At 39.1% G+C, this 20,533-nt stretch overlaps 1 protein-coding gene across 4 annotated transcripts in view; it reads left to right on the top strand.

The window, feature by feature from the left end:
* Positions 1 to 20,315, top strand: part of MBTD1 (mbt domain containing 1) — a 55,904-nt gene extending 35,589 nt beyond the window's left edge. For 2 of the 4 annotated variants that reach the window (XM_026654406.1, XM_026654407.1), the window contains exon 16: positions 15,931 to 20,315. In XM_026654406.1, coding sequence (XP_026510191.1) covers positions 15,931 to 16,049 — 119 coding nt within the window. In that variant the 3' untranslated portion in view covers positions 16,050 to 20,315. Of the gene's footprint in view, positions 1 to 9,603; positions 10,254 to 15,930 lie in introns of those variants that run through there. The other 2 variants (XM_026654405.1, XM_026654404.1) reach the window with 2 other exon arrangements.
* The last annotated feature ends 218 nt before the right edge of the window (positions 20,316 to 20,533 follow it).

Here is a 20,533-nt window from a genome sequence, read left to right on the forward strand (position 1 = left end):
GATTGGATGCTTCTGAAAGAGAGCCGTGGAGGATAGCACCGACCCATGGTGCATGACAAATTTTTATGCAGACGATAAATTTTAGACAAGAACTCAGGGCAAGCTCCTTATTTAAAAAAATAAATTAAAATAAAAAGTGCCACAACATCTTGAATATCCAATCAGAGCAAGTGTTTGAGAAGAACCCACATACAGTGAGAGGAGTTCATTTATCTGCCTAATAAAAATGAAGGGTTGATTCTATAGTGTCGTAATAAGAGGCACTAGTTAGAAGGCAGCCTAGCTATGCTTGGAACACTAAGCCATTGCTTCTGTTCACGTTCTTGGTATTTCCTTGGCAAGAGGTGGTATTTCCTTGGTGCAGGAGAGACATGTTTTGTAACAGCAGCTGGTACTTTGTGCTGAAGATACAGTGGACAAAATTAACTGCAAGAGAAGGCAGAATGCAAATATATCAGTTTTAATCCTTGTGGATTGCACACCATCTCTTTTTTGCAGTCCAGTTGCCTTCATGTTGGCTGCCAGCGAGGCCTTTGTATTAGGAAGTGGGCAATTCTGCTGACACAGGACATGACTTCCCCACAAGTCGGCAGACTTAGGTGGTTAAGAGCTGCATGACAGCCCTTAATATAGTGCTGAAAGAGATCCAGGGTGTTGAGCCCTGATTCTAGGCTTTATCATCAGGCTTAAATTCCAAGTTTGATCATCAAGCTCCATCTTGTCTGACTTTGGTCTATTCAAAACTCTTCCTGAGGAGTTACCAGTTCATTGTTTTGTAAGCTTGAGTTCATTTAAGTGTGAAGCATTGAATACTTCTAGAGTTAAGAAAACTCTAGCCTTTGGCACCTCCATTTTGGAGGAAAAAGAGGTGTTTGGGTTTTTTGGTTTTTAGGTTTTTTTACTCTTTTCTATATGCTTTAAAGGCCCTTATTACTACTTGAAAGTTCCTAATAAGCTTGAACATTTTTTTTCTTTAAATTAATCAAATTAACTGCTGTTATTGCAGCCACAACCTGTATCTTAAACACACACGACATTTCTAATTCACAGTTCAATCAGTTCAGGTTGTCGGGTTCTATGTTTTCACTCTGTAGTGAAATTGTTAGGATTTTACGGGGGAAAACCTGGATTTCAAAATATTTCTGCGCAAGAGCATGTACAAAAATAAATTTCTTGCTGATAGGGTGTGCCATCTTTAGCAAATTTTACAAACATTAATCCTCATACCTTTTGTGAGGTAGGCATGATCTGCAAGCTCACCACAGAAAGTTTTTTGAAAACTTTACTGAACGCTTCCTAACAAGGATTGTAACCTCATACTTTAAACTTCTCTTCTAGTCTCTTTGAGGCTCTGATATTCCTTTAAAATTCATTGGGCAGAAAAATCAAGTCTGCGGGGATGGGAGAAGGGACAGAGTTAGGAAGACCTAACTACTGAATTTGACCCTTTTCATAGCTAACAAACTCAAGAGCTGCTCTGCAAATATCAGAAATCCTCTTCAATAAATAACTAGAAAACAGCGTTGATTGTATTTGATTACAAATGAGATGATTTTAGATCCATGTTTGTCAGTTAAACACCAAACCTTGTATTTCACTATTGTAGATTCTTGATATAAAAAATACTGAGTCATGGAAGAGGAATCTCCCACAAGAAAAAGTTGGTGAGGCTGCAATAGGCAATCATAACAAGGTCAATGCCAAGTATTTTTTAATATATAAAGAGGACAAAGATATCTCTTAAACATTGAAGTTGACCACGAAGTTCAAGTATGCACAAGGAGATGAATAACCAACACTTAATGCAGTGATTAATTAACTTTAAAATGAGGAGCACCCTGAAATAAACGTCTTTCAAAGATGGGAGAATTTGGCTTCCTTCTGTCTTGAAAACAAGCTTTGTAGCATGGCGAGTTCTCAAATGTAAGCAATACTGTTTTGTAAATGTGTGGTGAGAAGGCCGTCCAGCTGCATTGTAGGTATCTGCAGTGGAAATACAGCTCCGACCTAGTGAGCCTTGACATGGCCTCCCTAGTTTCAGGCCAGCCACGTTACAACAGTGTGAAATACAATCAGACATCCATTTAGATGCAGTTCTCTTGGCAACAGCTCTGCTCAATTAATTGGAGTCTGTAGCAATGCTGCCTACTTCACCTATCTTCAGACTAGCCACTGCCTCAGTTTCCCCCTCTTGGGCTCCCCAGTAACTTCAACATAAGCTTGCATGTGTAAAGTAACACCCCTTCTTGGTGTCTGGGTTTATTAACTAAGTTCTTAAGAACTCCCATCCAGCCTTCCTAGCAGGCTCACAACCTTAGTGCAGGGTTCATAGTCCTGTTTGAGCTGAGGATTTCCCCTAGGAGACTTGCTCTCCACACTCCAGCCTTCCCAGCTGGTACCTGTTCTCTGCGCTCCTGAGGCCCTGTGCCTGGGAGTTAAGGAGAGTCTCTGTGAAGAGAGCTCATGCAGCTCTCTTGCTTGTTTTGAGTCCCTCCTTGCTCTCTATCAAGCAGCAACTCCCAGGGCTTCCTATCTGGATTCTTTCCTTCTCTCCACAGGCTTCTGTTTTATTTCCACCCCAAAGACCTGGTTTAGCCACATGTCCTCCTTGTCATGTGACATTGTTCCTTTTCTCCACCTGGAGAGATGAGCTGAGTGGGTCACAGGTGGGGCTGAGCCCATCTCCCTTTAAAGGGCCAGTCATCCTGTGAGAGTGTCAAAAACAAAAAGTTAGGTGGGCTTTCCAAGGGCTAGCTAAAACCCAAATGACTCTGCCATTGAGCATATGGAGAAGAATGCTCCCTTGAAAATGGTATGGGAAGAATGTTAGCAAGCTTTGGCATGGTTGTGGAGAGGAATCTTTTACCTTGTGAAATCTGATGTAAGGTACTTCAGTTGCTAGGACCAGAACTTAACTTGCGGTACAAGCTGAAGTCACTGCCACCAGGATCTATAGAGAGACATTAGTCTATCTTTGATTAGTTCATGATAGGCCATAGTATTTGCTAAATGTTTCCGCATAGTTAATCTAAGATTTAGGAGGACGAAGAAGGTTGTTAAGCAAGAGGTCACATGGGCATAACTACACCTCACCACAGACCTCTTCAGCTTTGAACTGTATCTCGTTGTGCTCATAGACATCATGCTTGCTGATTACTATGCTGTCACAAACTAAGCTGTTGGGGCTCATAGGTGGAGATAAAGCAAGATAGATTATCACTCAGAATCAGGCTGAGACTTGGCTCTCAAATAGTGGTACTTGTTTTAGTCTTCTGCAGCAGGATTGACAGCCATATTTGGCTGGGCCTAATGGGTTTATTAGCTTTTCTGAGCTTTGCCAATAGCAGAGGCATTAATAGGAAGACATAACAGATCATCTTCTACCAATGAATGGAGAAGGCAACCCTTGCGAACTTGGTCTTATCATGGACACAGAATTAACCTGACTAGAGCATACATGCAGGATGTACCCCTATTCTTTGATAAATGACTCAAGTCTTTTATAGTTTCTCCTTTCTAACACACCAGGAAGCGAAAGAAAAAAATCTGTACCCCAGATGGGAGTCTGCATGAGTGGGGGAGCATTTTCGAAATTAACAGCCTAAGATCCAGGAAGTTTCTGAAAGAAGTTTTGCTTTTCTAACTGAGCACAGGAATTCATTGATTACATTAGAGCATTGCATGTGTTTGTCTAGCTCAATAATAGTGCAGTTTGGTTCACTCTAAGGAATCCGCACACATCTGGTACAAAAGGATCCTAAAGAGGCTATCTCTTTGGTCTCTGTTTAAGCTGTAAGGTCATTTTACAGGTAAGTGTCTTTGCCTCCCAAAGCAACCTTGGAAGTACAGTGATTCTGCATCAGATATGTGAACGGGGATACAACATCAACCAAATGCCTTTTCCATCAGGTGGAATGATGCTCTACATATACTCTTCCTTCAACTACCTTCTTATGGAATTGTCAGGTGAAGTTTCTCTCTGAAGAATCTAAACAAGTTTTCAAGGCAGCCGGAGATATAACAATGATCTTTTTATTCATATTAATGCCCTCTTAAATTCCTGTTGGGGGCAACTTGTTATGTGCACATATAAATCACCATGCATACAAAGGGCACTAAATAGAGGAGTATTCATCTTCTCACCCAGTAAGGCCTGCTGAACTCCCAGTAGTTGGTGATCAGAGATCAGTTACATTTCCCATCAGTGCCAGATCTGTTGCAACAATATCTGAGCCTCTGATGCCAAGAATTTTCTCAAATGCACGGCCTGGCTTGTGACAGACAGGTGCTGAGCTTGCAGGAAGCCTTGGCCAAATTTCTTTACAATTTAGGACATGCAAAGCCTTCTAAAAGACCTGGATGATCCTGTACAATTAGTGCAAGAACAAAAAAGTTCTTCATAGTGGATTGCAATGATGCACATTTCCTATCTCCTCATTCCTGGGATGAACAGAAGACTGATCCCACTCCCAGTTTCCTCATTCTGTGTACTTAGCCACAGAGGGAAATTCTTAAAGGATTTCATAACCTTCTTAATTTCACGTGTGTGTTTCATAAATCTGCATTGTTTTTCTCCCTGAGGCCTTAACCTGGTGGTGCTGACACCTGTGACAGGGTGCACAACACTTTGGTTGCTCCTTACTGGAGGCCCTGCTGCCTTGGTGCACCCTGCCCTTTTTGGAAGGGAAGAGCAACAAGTTCAGACCTTAACGACTTCCCTAGAGAAGCTTCCCAGGATTCGCTGCTGGCAGTCCACTGAGCTGCTTGTTCAGTCTGGGCCTGCTGTTGTACTGAAAGCCTCAGTAAGTCTTCCATCATCCCCTTTGTGATGAAAGGGGATTTGGACATCTCATTGCTGATACCAATTATCACTGGCTTGCCTGAGCCAGAATGTCCCTCAGAGAGGACTCCTCTTAATTTTACAAAAAATAAATTGACACTTAATGCTAAATGTCCATGTCAGCGTTAAAGTTCATAACATAAGACAATAGTCCTTCACTGATCCACCAATGTATTGTCAGTTAGGCCCTTAACCCAAGAAACCTGGCCTGGTCAAGACAGAGAGAGCCTTCCTTTCCTGTCACAGCCTCATCCAGAACTGGCCTTTGAAAGAGGTAGCCACTCCTCTTTTATCTGGGCTGCTGGGCCCTGATGGACCTCTGCTTGCTCCTGGCCCTTCCAATGGAGGACCAAGTCTTGCTGGTTTCTATCAGCAGCTGATTCTGGAAGGCCTCTTTAGGCAACCCCTGAAGGTCTAAGCTCGCTGCTCTTGTCTTCCAAAAAGACAGCGTGCAGCAAGGGAGCGGGGCCTTCAATAAGGAATAGCAAACCACTGGTACAGCCCCAGCCCCCCAATGCTATTTTGTCATCTCCTTCCTCTGTCCACTTGCTAAGACTTGCTACTCTCAAGTAGTCTTGGTGGTGATTATTACTTATACCCTCCCCTCCCATTTTGTGGTACCTGGTGACATAACTGTTCTGAAGATCTGCTTCAGTATGGTGGGGTTTTTTTGTTTTGTTTTTAAGATTAACTTAGTTTATAAATTGTACTTCAACCGTAAGATCTTTGCATAGCATTGTTTTTAAATGCCCAGCCCGGGAACAGGATGATGTAATACACTCCAAGGGGCTTTCAAAGACTCTTATTGTCTAGAAAAAGCTCTAGGTCAGGGGTCGGCAACCTTTCAGAAGTGGTGTGCCGAGTCTTCATTTATTCACTCTAATTTAAGGTTTCGCGTGCCAGTAATACATTTTAACATTTTTAGAAGGTCTCTTTCTGTAAGTTTATAATATATAACTAAACTATTGTATGTAAAGTAAATAAGGTTTTTAAAATGTTTTAAGAAGATTCGTTTAAAATTAAATTAAAATGCAGAGCCCCCCCCGGACTGGTGGCCAGGACCCGGGCAGTGTGAGTGCCACTGAAAATCAGCACGCGTGCCATAGGTTGCCTACCCCTGCTCTAGGTGGTTGTCGATGTGGAGACTTAGTGCACAGCTTGCCAGCCTGTGTATCTACAGCGCACTAGCTTGCTGTGCCGTAACTGGCTGTGTGGACCCTGCTACTGCACACTAAAAGTTCTGTGCTGCATTTTGATGCACTTCTGTTTGGAGAACTTCAGAATTGGCTGAAGGGAGCTTGGTAGGCAGAGTCTGCTCAATCTTTCTCCTTTTTGCTTTGTCCTTCTCTCCACCATAAGTCTCCCTAAAGCTATTTGGAAACCATTGCTTCACACAACACTGATGACAGACTGAGTTGCAGAAAAGGAAACTTCCTTCACCTAATGCCACCAGGGCAGACGCTTGCCCTAAGGGGATTGAGGTTCTTCTGTTCTTACTAACCTGGAGTGGATTTGTGATGTGGGGTGGGGAGAAGAGTCTGGTAGGCTGTTTTAGCTAAGAAACCTATTTAATTGCCCAAAAGGGGAGGAGAGGACAAGGGCATGAAAACATCTTCTTGTAACTGGCTGCCTCCTGTGTTTTGTATGTGCCAGTTAAGTTACAGGGCACAAGTGCTGCGTCTCAGCAAATAATAATCGATGTCAAGGAGAAACTATTCTTTCCATAGTCTTTGGTTGGTTTTTTTTTGGGGGGGGGGGGGGGGGATTTTGTTTTGGAAAGATCGTTTTTGAAGCATACAAATCTGTGGTATTAGTGTGTTTTTCCCCAGTGTGCAAAAACAGCCAAGATACTGGGGTTTAACAAGAAACTACCACACATCCTGAGTAACTTTTTTACTAAAATGAGTTATTTACATGCATGGTACTCACACTTACTCATGTTGCATTCCAGAATGGCTTGAGTCATTCTGCTGAATGTTTTGAATGTGTATTGGAAACATTTCTAATGCAATATTTCAGATTCTTAATGGGTCCATGCAGTTGAAAGGAATATGCTAATAGTATTGGTTCCATTGAACATGCATATAGTGAACTCCTGAGATAATGAAGCTCTGTTAATAGTGAACTAGAATAAAAGTCCCAAATATCTTAATGCAAACAGTATACAGGTACTAGTGAATCTCTGATTTAGTGTTGAATGGTGGGAGCAATTTAACTGGAAATTGCTCCCATAGTGTAATGCTTCCCCCCTTCCCCTCCCCGGAAGAATATTACATAAAGTCTGATTTTTTTTTTTTTTTTAAAGTTCCTAAAAGCAAGTACATTGGTGCTGAGATTACATCCTTGCTTTTATTCCAAAACATTTAAATGTTAGGTTGGGGGAAATAAATGCTAAAATGCTTCTTGTAGTTTTTGTAATGTGATTTACAAGGAGTTAATAAGCACAAATTTAGTACTAAAAATATAAAAAAAAATTGCTATGTTTGTTGACCATTTCATATAAAGGAGACACATAGGAAAAATTATAACTTCTAATATTTATTCTTTAACATCTGCGTTGACATTAGATTTCGGAGTCCAACTGAAAAATCCAAGTTTGACTTCAGTTGTTGTAATCTAAGCTTTTTATAGGTTTTTGTTTTTTTTTTTTAACTGATGTGTAAAGTAATATAGCCTGAGTTAGTCCTGTAAGTGGCTTTAAAAATATATCCTAAAAAGGCTCCATGTTGAAAAAGGAGATAATCAAAAGGGGAACAAAAATCAGCCAGCATCCTGCTTGGCCTTACCTTCAATAAACCTAATCTTCTTTTCTTAATTGTATGTTGCTATGCAACCCGCTTATAATGGAGAACAGTGGATCTTTCACTAACATCTGGATTGTAAAGAAATGACTCTTATCCTTTCTAGGATTGGTATGTCTCATTGAAAGATCCAGTTATCAGGTCATATGGTTCTAACTCCTCAGAACTTTCTGCTTCTACTGTAGGCTCACATCCAGCATTCATATTTTGTGGTGACACCACTTTACAGTGATAACATCCAATGTGCTTTATGTGTAATTGTGTGCATGTGGAATAATGTGACAGTTATATTCTGTTTTTGCATCTTCAGATCAGTCACTAGATTCTCATCCGTCAGTATATCCATCACTGATGCTTGCTTTTTATTCACAGTAAGGAAGAACAGGTTGGATTTGTTGTGCACATACCTTGGGTAGACGGTTATTCTGTTCTAAAATGGAACTATAGCACATCGGAATTTCTCAGGATTTTTGACGGGACAGGACCCTGTAATTATGAGATGAAGGATTGCTCCTAATTGTGTCTGATCTTGCCAGTGCGTTTTGATGTAGGTTGCAGTAATTCCCAAATAAGGAAAATGCTGCAAACTTAAAAACATTGTGCATGCTCCTGTAATGTTTTGGAGACAGTTCTGATTTCAGTGTCATCTTGAAATGGATGGAATATTGTACTGGTTTCTTGTGACCAAATTTTGTGCCGCTAAAGACTGTGGTGATGACAAGTTATCGATTTTCCTTTGACAGTTAATGAATAGTATGGTAGCTTACAGTATGCACCAGTACTGACTGCTTCCTAGTAATTGGTTTTGTTCTAAGGCCACTTAATAGATGATGTGACCATCTGTTTTTTAGAGCTCTGGTTATATAGACAACTTGCTGCTTGATTGCATCACTTCCTTCCTAGAAGAACAAACTGAGGCCCCAGACCTGCCAACCCTTAGTCGCCTATGCCCTGATTAGACAAGAAACTTAATCATATGTTTAACTCTTACCATGAATAGTCCCATTGACTTCAGAGCTTTCTTGAGGGCCATTCTCTTGTGTTAGCCCAAAGTACATTTACTTGATTAGACTGGCAATATCTTAGCAATCATCAGTGTAGCTTTGAGAACAAGTGTAAGCAATGGTGATGCTGAAATGCTGTCATAGCGTTTAAGGTCCTGATTCTGCAGTGAGGTTCCCCCATGCACAGGGGCTTGCCCCCAAAAGTTCATTTCAGGACCAGGGCCTCTGTTTGGAGGTTAAAACAAAGTAAGGTTTTCTTATATGATGAAGCAGGAATAAATTCAGCGTTTGGAGGGAAAATCAACTTATGGAATGAAAGTGTGTTATCCGGTAACTTGAAGTTTTTTTTTTTTTTTTTTTAAGAAAAAACAGGTTTGTTTGAGTATTCTAATTTGGAAAAACATTAACATTTGTAAGGCACTACAGAAGTGCTAAGTAAGTTGTGGTGGTCTACATAATTAAGATTTTATATGTAGTGAATTAGCAAAAAAACAAACTCCTTTTTAAGTGGGATTGGTTCACAAACAAACATTCCTGTCACACTCTATAAATCTAATAACCGCACTTCTGAACTAGAGCCAAAAGTTGTTTCAGTATATGATCAGGAGATCAGGTGTTGGCTGTGAAATGCAGCTGCTGCAGTAACACTTTGAAGTGCTCCTGTTTTATTGGTAGATTACAAACGGGATTAGGGCTGGGACACTTTCTTTAATGATTGCTTCATGGCCCATCTAAGTAATCACTAGAATTCATAGATTAAAAGGAAAGAAAAAATGTTGTTTGAGAGTTGGGATTTTTAACATCCGCCCCAAAATGAGTGAATTTTGCAATTTCACATCAAGACCCTTATTTTCCAGACTCCAAAGCTGAATACGAGGCAGACATTTCTCAGTGACCAGTCTGAGTTACCTAATTCACTTTGACCCAAGCGTTTACTTTAGTTTGACTTGATGTTTAGAGAGGAAGATGCCAGTTGGGAAGAAGCCTGTCAGTTTGTCGAGCCTGCCCATGACGGGTGGGGTGCGGAGGAGCTTCTCTGGTGATGAAGAGTTGACTCCTCCTCCATATCGAACCCTTCCAGCACAGACAGCCCCGGAGGCCTCCCAGCCTCCCAGGACTAGCCAAGAGTTCAGTCCCAGCCTCAAAACAGGTAATGAGCACCATCAAAGTCTCTCGGTTACTGCAGAGGGAAATGCTGAACAGGGTGGGGGACAAAGCATGGACTGGCATGAAATATGCTGCCTTGTTTACTTGTTTCTGTCTGTAAAGTAAGAGGAATAGTCACTTCCACTGGTCCATATCAGTCCACTTCACTGAATTCATCATAAGGGAGCAATGGTTCCCAGGGCAAATATATGGATTCTAGGTCACTGAGGCTTATGGACACTGTGATTTAACTACCATACTGCACTTCGGCAGATTTTTTTAAAGTGTGCAGATTCTTTCATTTAACTTATTGAATTGTAATATGTAACACAACATCATTGTTAGAACACTGCGCATTATTCCTTAAAGCCTTGGGCACCGTATGTAAGTAGAAAGAGATTTGTGATTGCATACAGCCCGTGCATAAGAGAACAGCTGTTTGGAAAAAGAGGTCTTTTGAATTTAAGCATAATTGAGTCTCTTGAATTCAGTGTTCTACAGACCACAGTTGGGTATGATAAGAAATAAATTTGAAAGGATTTACCCTTTGAAAACAAACCTGTTTTTTTTTTTCCCCTCCCCATGCTTGCTCCAAAACCAAAAGACTGGTTTTATTTGAATATTGACAAAATGAAGTTTATCCATCTTAATCAGTGAATAGGGAAAACCCTTTAAGAATTCATTTATTAATAATATTGGTCTGGCAGATTAAAACATCTGTGTCTTATGTAAGTCTTGTGGTTTGTATAAGGTAATCCTTGATTAAAGAAGTTAAAAATGAAAAAAGCTCTGTGAGATCCTCATGACTGTCTCCCTTCAAATGTAGGATAATCAGATGTATCAGATACTCAAAATATCCTTCACACCTGTTAGAGTAGAGTTATGCTGTCTATCAACAGTTAGTGGTAATGTTCTTCAAGCACCCTAGAGGAGATGCTGTGGATACCATAATGTGGCTTTGGATGCTGATCTAAGATCATGTTCTGACTGGCAGCTTTCTCCCTGGATTGTTGTGGCCACTGCTACGTTCGGGGTTTGATTGTACAAGGAACTGAACCCCCTCAGCTCCCGGTGACTTTAATTAGCAGCTCTTAAGATTAGGCCCTCGTTTTCCAAACAGTGTATTGCTGACTGATATCCAGTCTGCTCTGAATATTCATTTTCTATCAGAAAAGCTACATCGGGTTCATTAAATAACCTCATTGCCCTCTTATCCAACATCTGTATTGCTATAGAATTCAATAGTACTTCATCTTGCTTCTTTAAGAATTGCTTTTGCTCTCTGGCACAGTCATGCTGCTTTTCTTTTACTTTCATCTGTATTTTGAAACTTTAAGAATTGTATGTGAAATGACTTCTCAGCATTGAAATGTAGCTTTCAGACAGCTCTGTGTTGAGAAAGACATGATCTCTGGGCAGTCAAGGAAGGAAGTCGCTTTCCAAAACCAGTCCCATTTTCTTTATTGACGTGTTATCCCCTAAAGTCAGGGTCTTGTTTCTTCGGAAGTTTCCTGGCGGGGCAGGTTACTGACATCACATCCCTGATACAAGGGAGATCAGTGTGGGGCTTCCTGGGGTAGCAAGGTACTGAGAGCACTGCGCAGATAGTTCACTGAGCTCATGAGGAGAGGGAGCACCTTGTGTGTCTTTCCTTCTGCTCAGAACCTTCCATCAGCTGGATGTTCAGCCAAGTGGCTTCATGATTTAAAGCACTATAGCTAAGTATTTATCTCTTTGCTTATCATTCAAGTGCTGTACTATATAGGTGTTGCTTGAACCCATGGTGTTGATAAACTTTTCTTCGGGAGATTTGTTAGCAGGGAAAAATAGTGTTTGTTTAAATATTTAACTTTTGGGATCTTAGTGCTAATTGAACAGGTCTAGGACAAAATGTGAAGCCTGCTAACTCACCAGGTATACTTGAAATATTGGGCAAACCCACAAGCATTATTTAAATACTGGGGAGGATGGGAACTTGACCAAAGCATTTCAAATTGTAGGAAAGCAATTTGAACCTCTGTATATTAGCGTTTTCCTAGAGTAAATAGCACAGCATATCTCTGTTAGTTGTTGTTGTTTGTTGTTGCTTATTATGTAAAGATACCATGCCTTAGGTATGCGTGGTCCCCTACAGACTAATAAAAGAAAAGGTCCCTGCTGTACATTAGATGTGACATAGGGACAGGCAAAAATAATCAAGGTTTTGGGGGCAGGGTAGGGAGGGAAGAGGTTTCCATGATGCAAGGTAGTGAGGTTGCTTGATTTTGTAGGTTTACATCAGGCTCTGCTGCTTTTTTAGCGATTTTAAAATATTTTAATGTTTTAAATTTTATTTTTATTTAGCACAGGAGTGTGTATCAACATGGAAGATGATATAGGACCATAATAAAAGAATAATCAAATGTCTTGTAAATTTGTAGCAGGATTACAAATAGCAACAGGTTTTGGGATTTATTTTCAGATTTCACCGCATCAAATTTTTGCATTTGAAAAGACATTGGTGTTGTTAACTTGGTATTCAGTAACTGAAACTTTTTAATGCTTCTCTCATTCATTTGGTCATCAGATAGCCATCAGTTTTTGTATATTAATCAACCTTTTAATGTGGGTACTGCACCTTTAATGAAAACTGTGCCATATTTTCTTTTCAGTGTTCCTGCTTTTCATATATGCTCATATATTGATAAGTATCACTTTTCTTACTCAATCAGATTGGGAGGTTAATTGCAACCTATTTGGTACTGCTATCCATAATATCATTCTTCTTTGTGTTTCAGATCACTTTTTTTTTTTTTTTTTTTAAATAGGAAGATAGAAGATTAAGAAAGTATCCTGGGTCTTAAAAATTAATTGCAAATACGCTGCAAACCCTCTATTGTAAACAATTTTTCCTGCCTGTCACTTACATGAAAGAAAATGAATTATGAGACATCTGTGATCTGAAGATAGTGCATGTTTTTTAATCATGCTTAATTCTGCTTAGCAAAAATTAAAGCATGAAATTAAACAGTGAAATTCTAGGTTTGTGTTTTGCAGTTAGTAACGAAAATAATGTAACTTAGTTCCGAATGCTGTACATACACATCTGCAGTAAAAGAAGGTTTTAAATTCAAACATCTGTTGTTTTGGAAGATGAAGGAGAAACAATACCCATCTTAATGTTCACAAGATAAGCTGTTCTCCTTGGATGCAAACTGTGAATGATAACTTAAAATGCTGGTTTTAATTGAAGTCTGCATTTCTCAGCCTGTTCCTAAAGGCAACCATCTTGCTAAAGAGTGACAGAATTGATTATGTCAGTATCATAGGAGCTGAGCATGAGAGAAAGTGGATTACTGTTCTTCTTCTAAACTGCTTTAACAGCCAAAACTCTCTTGCTATACATACATACATTAAGGAACAAATTCTGTTTTTGGAGATGTCCGTTCCATTAAAGTCCTTTGGAGACTTATGCGTGTATCCGAGGGCAGAATTTGACTCTTCACAATTTATTTTAAAAATAAGACCCCCAATCTTGCGATCGGACCCACTAATATCCAAGGGTCTGTGCTAGTGGATCTAATTGTAGGACCAAAGCCTTAATGTTTATACAACCTGTTTGTGTAGGATGCCTTATCAGCCTTTCATCCTGAGTAAGCAGAATTTTCCAGGCTGCAAGCTCTTTGGGATAGGGTCTGTCACTTACTATATTTTTGTATAGCACCTCGGATGATGGAGCTCCAATCTGGTTGGCTTCTGATTGCTACTACAGTAGTAAATGTTAAATAACAATACTAAACACAAATATTCACTTTGTACCTGTGCTTGTCCTTCAGATTGCTTTACTTCATTGCCATGAAATGTGCTGCTCCACTGAAAAGTTAAAGGGAAAATGCTCAGTGACATTTTCCCCTCTTGTAAAATGAGCTGAACTAGAGAAATCCATAGCCACCCAGTTTCTGAGAACCTTTGTAATCTTACCAGCCAGAAGAGATTTTAGCTTTGAGTTACGTTTAAAAACAGTTCTCTTTTTATAAGCAGAAGATTTATAGGGGGAAATAAAGCACATCAGCCTGAACATCAAAAACCCAGAGAGCCCTCTGTAAGTATTACTTACTCATCTGCACTTTCCCAGTTAAGCTGAATTCCTGTCCCAACTAAGCCGTGTATAACTGACTGATCCAGTCTATTCTCTAAACCAGTCAAAGTGCACCAGTTTTATAAATGGCCAGCAGGCCACTCACTCTTGAAGCCCAGCACCCATCTGAGAAAATAGTGAGACTTCAATCTGAAGAAGAGCTCTGTGAAAGCTTGTCCCTCTCATCAGCATAAGTTGGTCCAATAAAAAATATCACATCACCCTCCTTGTCTCTCTAATAGCCCGGGACCGACACAGCTACCCCGACATTGCATACAGATTTCAATCTGTCACTTTGTCAGAAATAATCATAGTAGTGACACGCTTGAAATCGCATCTGTTTTTCTTGGTTGGACAAAACTTGCCACATTTGCTCATCAAAATACAATGTGGAATTCCAGTGACATGAGCTTCTTAATTCAATTACTAGTCTTATATGTGGAAGCAGCATTGCAACAAGATGAAGCTTAATTTACCATTTCTTAAAATGACCCTCCTTATTGTATCAACTGTTCTTTACGCTACGATGGTTGCTGTAGGCAGATGGCTCAGAAGGGCAGACTCTACAGAAAAATTAAAAAAAAAAATCTTCTCTTGGAACTTAGATTATTTTGCTATGCAACGTGGATATTTGTATTTTAAGAAATCACTTTAATTTTTGCACATCTTACTGGTTGACCCTTTTGTGTCTACACTGCAGAAAAGGAAAGGGGGGGGTGGGGAACACCCACAGCATCAAGTCTCAGAGCCCGGATCTACAGACTTAGACTAATGGGGTTTGCTCTATGACACTATAAATAATAGTGTAGAAGTTCCTGCTCGGGCTCTAAGACTCATCCCCTTCACCAGGTGTCAGAGCCCGAGTGGGAAAATCTGCACTGCTATTTTTAGTGCTGTAGCACAAGACTGAGTCTGTCGACCCAGGCTCTGAGACTTGCTATAATGGATGGGTTTGTTTTTTGCAGTGTAGACCTATCCATAGATGGATTTTTACCATAATTTCCAAGTTACTTTGTTTTCAATCATTGTCCAGCATTTGTTCTTCTAAACAGTGGGTAATCGGTTTTCGGTTTGTCATTTAGCTTAACCAGAAGTCTTAATGTGGGGTCACTGAGGCTAAAATTAAGCCTCAGGGGCATTTGTTAAAGCTAAGTTATTCTATCATTTGAAGTGATTTTAAGGGTGTAACTTAAAGTGCAGTTATTGTCAGAAAAATCAAAGTATCTGCTTCCTGTGAGGGTGTCTGAGTCCCAAGAGAAGAAGGCTGGTCGAAGAACTAGACCTGAAATCTGGGTTCTACTCTAGCTCGACCACATGCTTCCAATGTGATCTTGGGCATACTTGCCCTCTCTCTCTCTCTCTCTGTCTGTCTGTCTGTCTTCCCATCTGTGAAATGGGTTTAATATCTGCCTGTCTCACCAGGGAGCTCATGATTCATTGATGAGAAAGGTGCCTTTAGGGTTTTGACTGGAAGGGGCTATAGTAATGTGTATTAGTGATTAATATATCTGCCCACTTCACTATTAGAACTGTGGAGACAACCCACCTGTAGAGGTGTGAACAGAATTTATTCTGCCTCACGTAGTTTGTCAGCTAAGTTCTGACTGTGCAGCCTGGAGATAATGTGAAAGGTACATCTTGGGTTAGGTTGGTGGTTCTTTCCCCTGACCGTGATCTCAAGTTAAATTTATAGGGCTGGGAGTAAATGAAAATCATCTTTTGATACAAGCTGGATCTAGACTTACTGAGAAGCAATCAGTGTGGAGCACCCGCCCAGTTTTTACATTTTATAGTCCTTTTTTCTATTATAACTGCACTTTAAATCCACAAGTCTAAAGCTTTTTTATTTACTGTATATATTGTTTCTTGAAAATAATTTCTCTAAACTTTAGCCTTTTTAATGCCCAGTTTAAAATTATTAATGGGAAGAAAAATAACATTAGGTTTTAGTTAAATTGAAGGGAAATCTTAACAATTATTTTGAATTATTTATGGGTCTTTAACTTTATCTTTTATTTTTAGTGACTTCACTGCAGCTGAAAGAGGAGTTGCTAGATGGAGAGGAGTATAACTTTCTTCAAGGAGCATCTGATCAGGAAAGCAATGGGTCTGCCAGCTACTACATCAAACAAGAACCATAAGGCAGCTCAAAAATGTGAGGGGCAGGGTGGTGATAGTAGAGAAAAGAGCCTTTCTCCAAGACTGACTGACTGATTGTGTTCCCATTTCGATGGTACAGTTGCAGAGCTGTACTTGGGGCACTTTGCTAACTGTAGATGAAACTTCAGTTGAAAAATTTTTGGAGGGGCGGGGAAACTATTTTAGTGAAAAATTTTTTGCAATTTATTAAACAAAAAATGACATTTTTGTGTTGTATTTGAAGCTTTTGAAAGAATTTTGTAATATTTTCAAATTCAGATTTATTGTGCATTCTTAAACTGAAATTCTAATTTTTTGGTAAAATTAAAGTTTAATTAGCAGGATTGCAGGAAACTGTTTGAGGAGGATATAGTTGCAAATACAAATGAACTGTCATTACAAATGAACCTTGTTGGTACAAGTTGGGAGATTTTGGATTTTTGTGAGCTGTATGAGTCACACCTCTGGTTTTTCATTGTGAAAATACTGAACTGAAGTCCTGACTTTGGGGCATAAAAACATATACATGATTTAAGGGGACCAGCCCTGCCAAGCCTTACTTGTGTGAGTAGCCCAATTTCAATGGGGGTGCTTTCATGAGGTGTGGTATTAACTTTTCAAGATGGTTACTCATTTAGGGCCTGATTCAACGCTCATTGACTTCAGTGGGTCTTGGATTGGGCCCTTAATCTTGGGATGCTCAAGTAAATGTTTACAGAGCCCTGTGTTAAACTGGAACTTCAGCAGATTCTCTCGTGGAAAATTACATGAAACTAAGTGTTTAAAATAGAAATTCAGGACCTTTTCCTGTTTTATGTTTGGATGGAAAACATGTTTGGGGGAGGAGGGAATCTGAGGACCTTTTCTCTGGTTTTATTCCCCAGAAAAATCTAGACTCCTGCTTTCCATCTCTTCAAATACTTGTGTATGTTGGTATCCTCAAGAGATGTACCAGATGAACTAGAAAAATACTTACTATGAAGGCAAAAATTTACTCTCAGTTCTGCAGAGGTTTTAATATTCTGCTCTCCAAGAATATAACAATGGAGTTGGGATCTGAAAAAAATATTTTTCTTTTTGGTAAATTGTACTCATTTGGTTCTAGAAGACTGGAATCCTTCCAGTCTCACTTTTATCATCCCATTATTTTTGACTCTTTAACTGAACAGATATTTTTAGACCTATTCTCAGGAGATTATAGTGACTAACATCAACATACGAGGATTTTTAATAAGTGCTGAATAATTTAATCCCCTCTCCCATTTTTAAATCCATGTGGATTTTGGCAGGTGGCCTAATTCTTGGAGTTGATTAGCAGCCTGATTTTTTTTCCACCATGCAGAGTTGTGACTGGAAGAATGGGCATCGAGAGCTTTAGCTTTTACCAGTAAGGTTCATTAACTAAACTCTCAGGAATAAACTGCATAATGTTCTATAAGTGCTTCTGGGTCTTTGCAGGTCCCCTTCAGAGCAGTACAATGATCATCTGACTCTTGACCCATACAGTAGGGCTTAGAAGAAATGAATCAAAATTATTAACTTCTATGGTCCTTCAGCCTAAGAAATGCTTTAATGATATCAGCCCACAGAGCCCCAGGATACCATTGTTTGGTATATTATTGTTTGAACTTTTTAAAAAAAAAAATGCATAGAAAGTTGAAAACCAGCAATTTGATTATTTTCTAAAATATTGCTCTAACTTTGGGTACAAGCATTGTTAATATGCACAGGTTTACCTCATTCTATGCAAGAGAGGATAATGATGTAAAGTTTTGTAGTTACTACTGAAAGTAAAACTTGTCCTGTATAGTGTAGGAATGTATGGAAACCTTTTCTCCTCTCCCACAGTCACATTTTTGTAATATTGACCCCTTTTTGACAACTGTTTTCTCATATCAACAAAAGCTGGTTATCAGGTCTAAAATATCAGTGAGTTCAGGTGGAAAAGATATTTTAGCTCTAAAATACCCATATTAAAAGGACTCTGTCAAGGTTGACCAGTTTCAAATTTACTCCCTTCAGCCCCTGGTCCCTCCAATTCATTTACTTTATTTAAAACGCAAAATAAAAATAAAAATCAAAGCCTTCCAGAACAAGGGCTGCAATGTAGTTTTACAATCCCGGTTCTTGGTCAGAGGGATGTAAAGGCAAGTCCAGGATTTTCGATGACATATGCTTGAAACAAAGGCATTTTGGTGAGCCTCAGTCACACCAAGTACTGTCTCTGTCACCTATCAAAAAGTCAGATTCTGCTGGTACTTCCTCAGGTTGGTTAGTATTTGAATGCATTGATTTCACTGGGATTAGTCACACGTAATATAAAGAACTACTCAATGTGAGTAAGGCTGGCAGAATTAGGCCCATAGAGCACAAGGGATGCATGAGATGCATCTGCTTTCATAAAGCCTCTACTTCCATAGAATAACACTTAAGTCACGTCTATACTTCTGGCTAAATTGGCACTGCTGTAATTGATGCTGCGGTGTCGATTTAGCAGGTCTGGTGAAGACAAGCTAAGTTGATGGCAGAGTGCTCTCCCATCAGACAACTGTACGCCACCTCCCCCGAGAGGTGGAAGGTAAGTCGGCAGGAGAGTGTTTCCCATCGACGTAGCGCAGTGTAGACACCGCTGTAAATTGACCTAAGTTAGTGTAACTTAGATCGATTTACAGTGTTAGTGTAGACTAGCCCTAGTGGCACAAGTAGCCCAGTTGACTTCAGGAGAACCACTGTTGTATGAATAAGGGTTAATGTGAAAAGGAGTTGTGGAATTGGGCCCATAGTTAGCAAGTCAAATCGTGAGGGCAAAAAATCCAGATTCCTGGGCTTGTTTGTTGCCCAGCTTCAGAACTTGGATTATCCAAACTATTATAACCCTGATTTGGGCTAGATTTTAAGGGGAATCTTTGGATTTTTTGTATAGTAAAATGCACTTGTAGGAGGAGGGGTGTCTCACATTTGGGGGTCTGTCAACCTTTATAATATTCGTTGAAAATGGTTATTTAAAAACTAAACATGGCTATCTGCAAGCTGAATTCCACCCTCAGATATACATGCTGACTTTGGTGGGAATTTCATGTGTATTTGAGGCTGGAATTTCAGTCTGGTTTCTGAATCTAAAGAATACCTACCAGTCAAGTACAGTGAAACCTGTCCTAAGCAAAGCATGTAAGGAATCACCTAAAATCACATGCTTGGGAGAGGTTTGTTTATGTAAAAGTTGAGCAAAATTGTACTAGATTCATACTTGGAGTGGTCTTTAAAGTGGTCTCTTAAAACAGTGGGGTTACCTGTTGGCAGTGGTGTCTTTAGTACAGGCTTCACTGAATATGTACAAATATTAATTAATAACATGGTTCAAAGAATTTTCTTCCTTCATTCTACTGTGAACCATGTTACTTGGCTAAAGTAATCAGAGCCCACATTTTGCATTACACAGTGAGCTGCAGGGGTTTTGTGTGTGTGTGGCACAGCTGTTAGAGGTCTTAAATCTCTATTGACGTCTAAAGTTGGGGATCAAACAGTCATTTCAATATTTGGCATAGCAAGTTTTTATAACCAAGGGGTAGTGCAAATAACTAAACTTACCTTGTAACCGCCCCCTTCTTTTATGGCTCAGAATTTTACTGCTGACCTTGATTTTATGTTTTAAATGCAACTTCTTAACCTTTTCCTTGCTGTGTATAAGGAAAGCTAAAGCAGTTATCAATTTCTTGTTTTACGGATACTAACACGGGTTTCAGTGTTTGTTTGTTTTTATTATTATTGTTTTTATGTGATGTGAATACCCTCTCCCACCAATATTTGTACTATGGTGCTAATATATATTTGGTAACAATTCTTTATTGGGGAGGGATTAAAAAACTGTGATTAAACTGAATTTTTCTTCCTTTTAATTTTCATATTTAAAAAAAAAAGTCACAGCCATTTATACAACAAAAAGCATCAGCTTTTGCCCTTGGGAAAATATATTGGGGTGGGAATCAAGATGAAATGAATAGGGTTTTTACATCATTTCTGTATGTATTTGATATATAGATCAATATGTGTACAAATTTAATCTTTTATTTTCTTGGTAATTTGTGTGGTCAATGAGAGAGTGTTTAAAACTTTCTCATGAAATGTATATAAAACTAAGTGAAAAATGCTTTTGGAGAAATTAATGTTACTTTCATTTTTACCAGATTGCAGATTTTCAGCATGGATGTGAAAAGCATTAAAATTATAACTTTGTGTACAAGATGAAAATAATTCACTAAATTTGCCTTTTTTACACAAAATAAAAATGTTAAACTAAGACCATGTCGATGGTAGATTGATTATTTTTTTTTAATTCAGGTATATATTCAAATACGTTGTAGTGTCTTTATTTGGCCCACTACAAATAACGGAACTGAAATATAGAAATCAGTTAATTAAATCTGTTTTTAAATATACTCAGGAAATACTTTAATTTTTAAGTTCCACTTCAATTATTTTTGAAAAC

Source organism: Terrapene carolina, unplaced genomic scaffold, assembly GCF_002925995.2.
Source record: "Terrapene carolina triunguis isolate 2854851 unplaced genomic scaffold, T_m_triunguis-2.0 Scaffold192, whole genome shotgun sequence".
NCBI lineage: Eukaryota > Metazoa > Chordata > Testudines > Emydidae > Terrapene > Terrapene triunguis.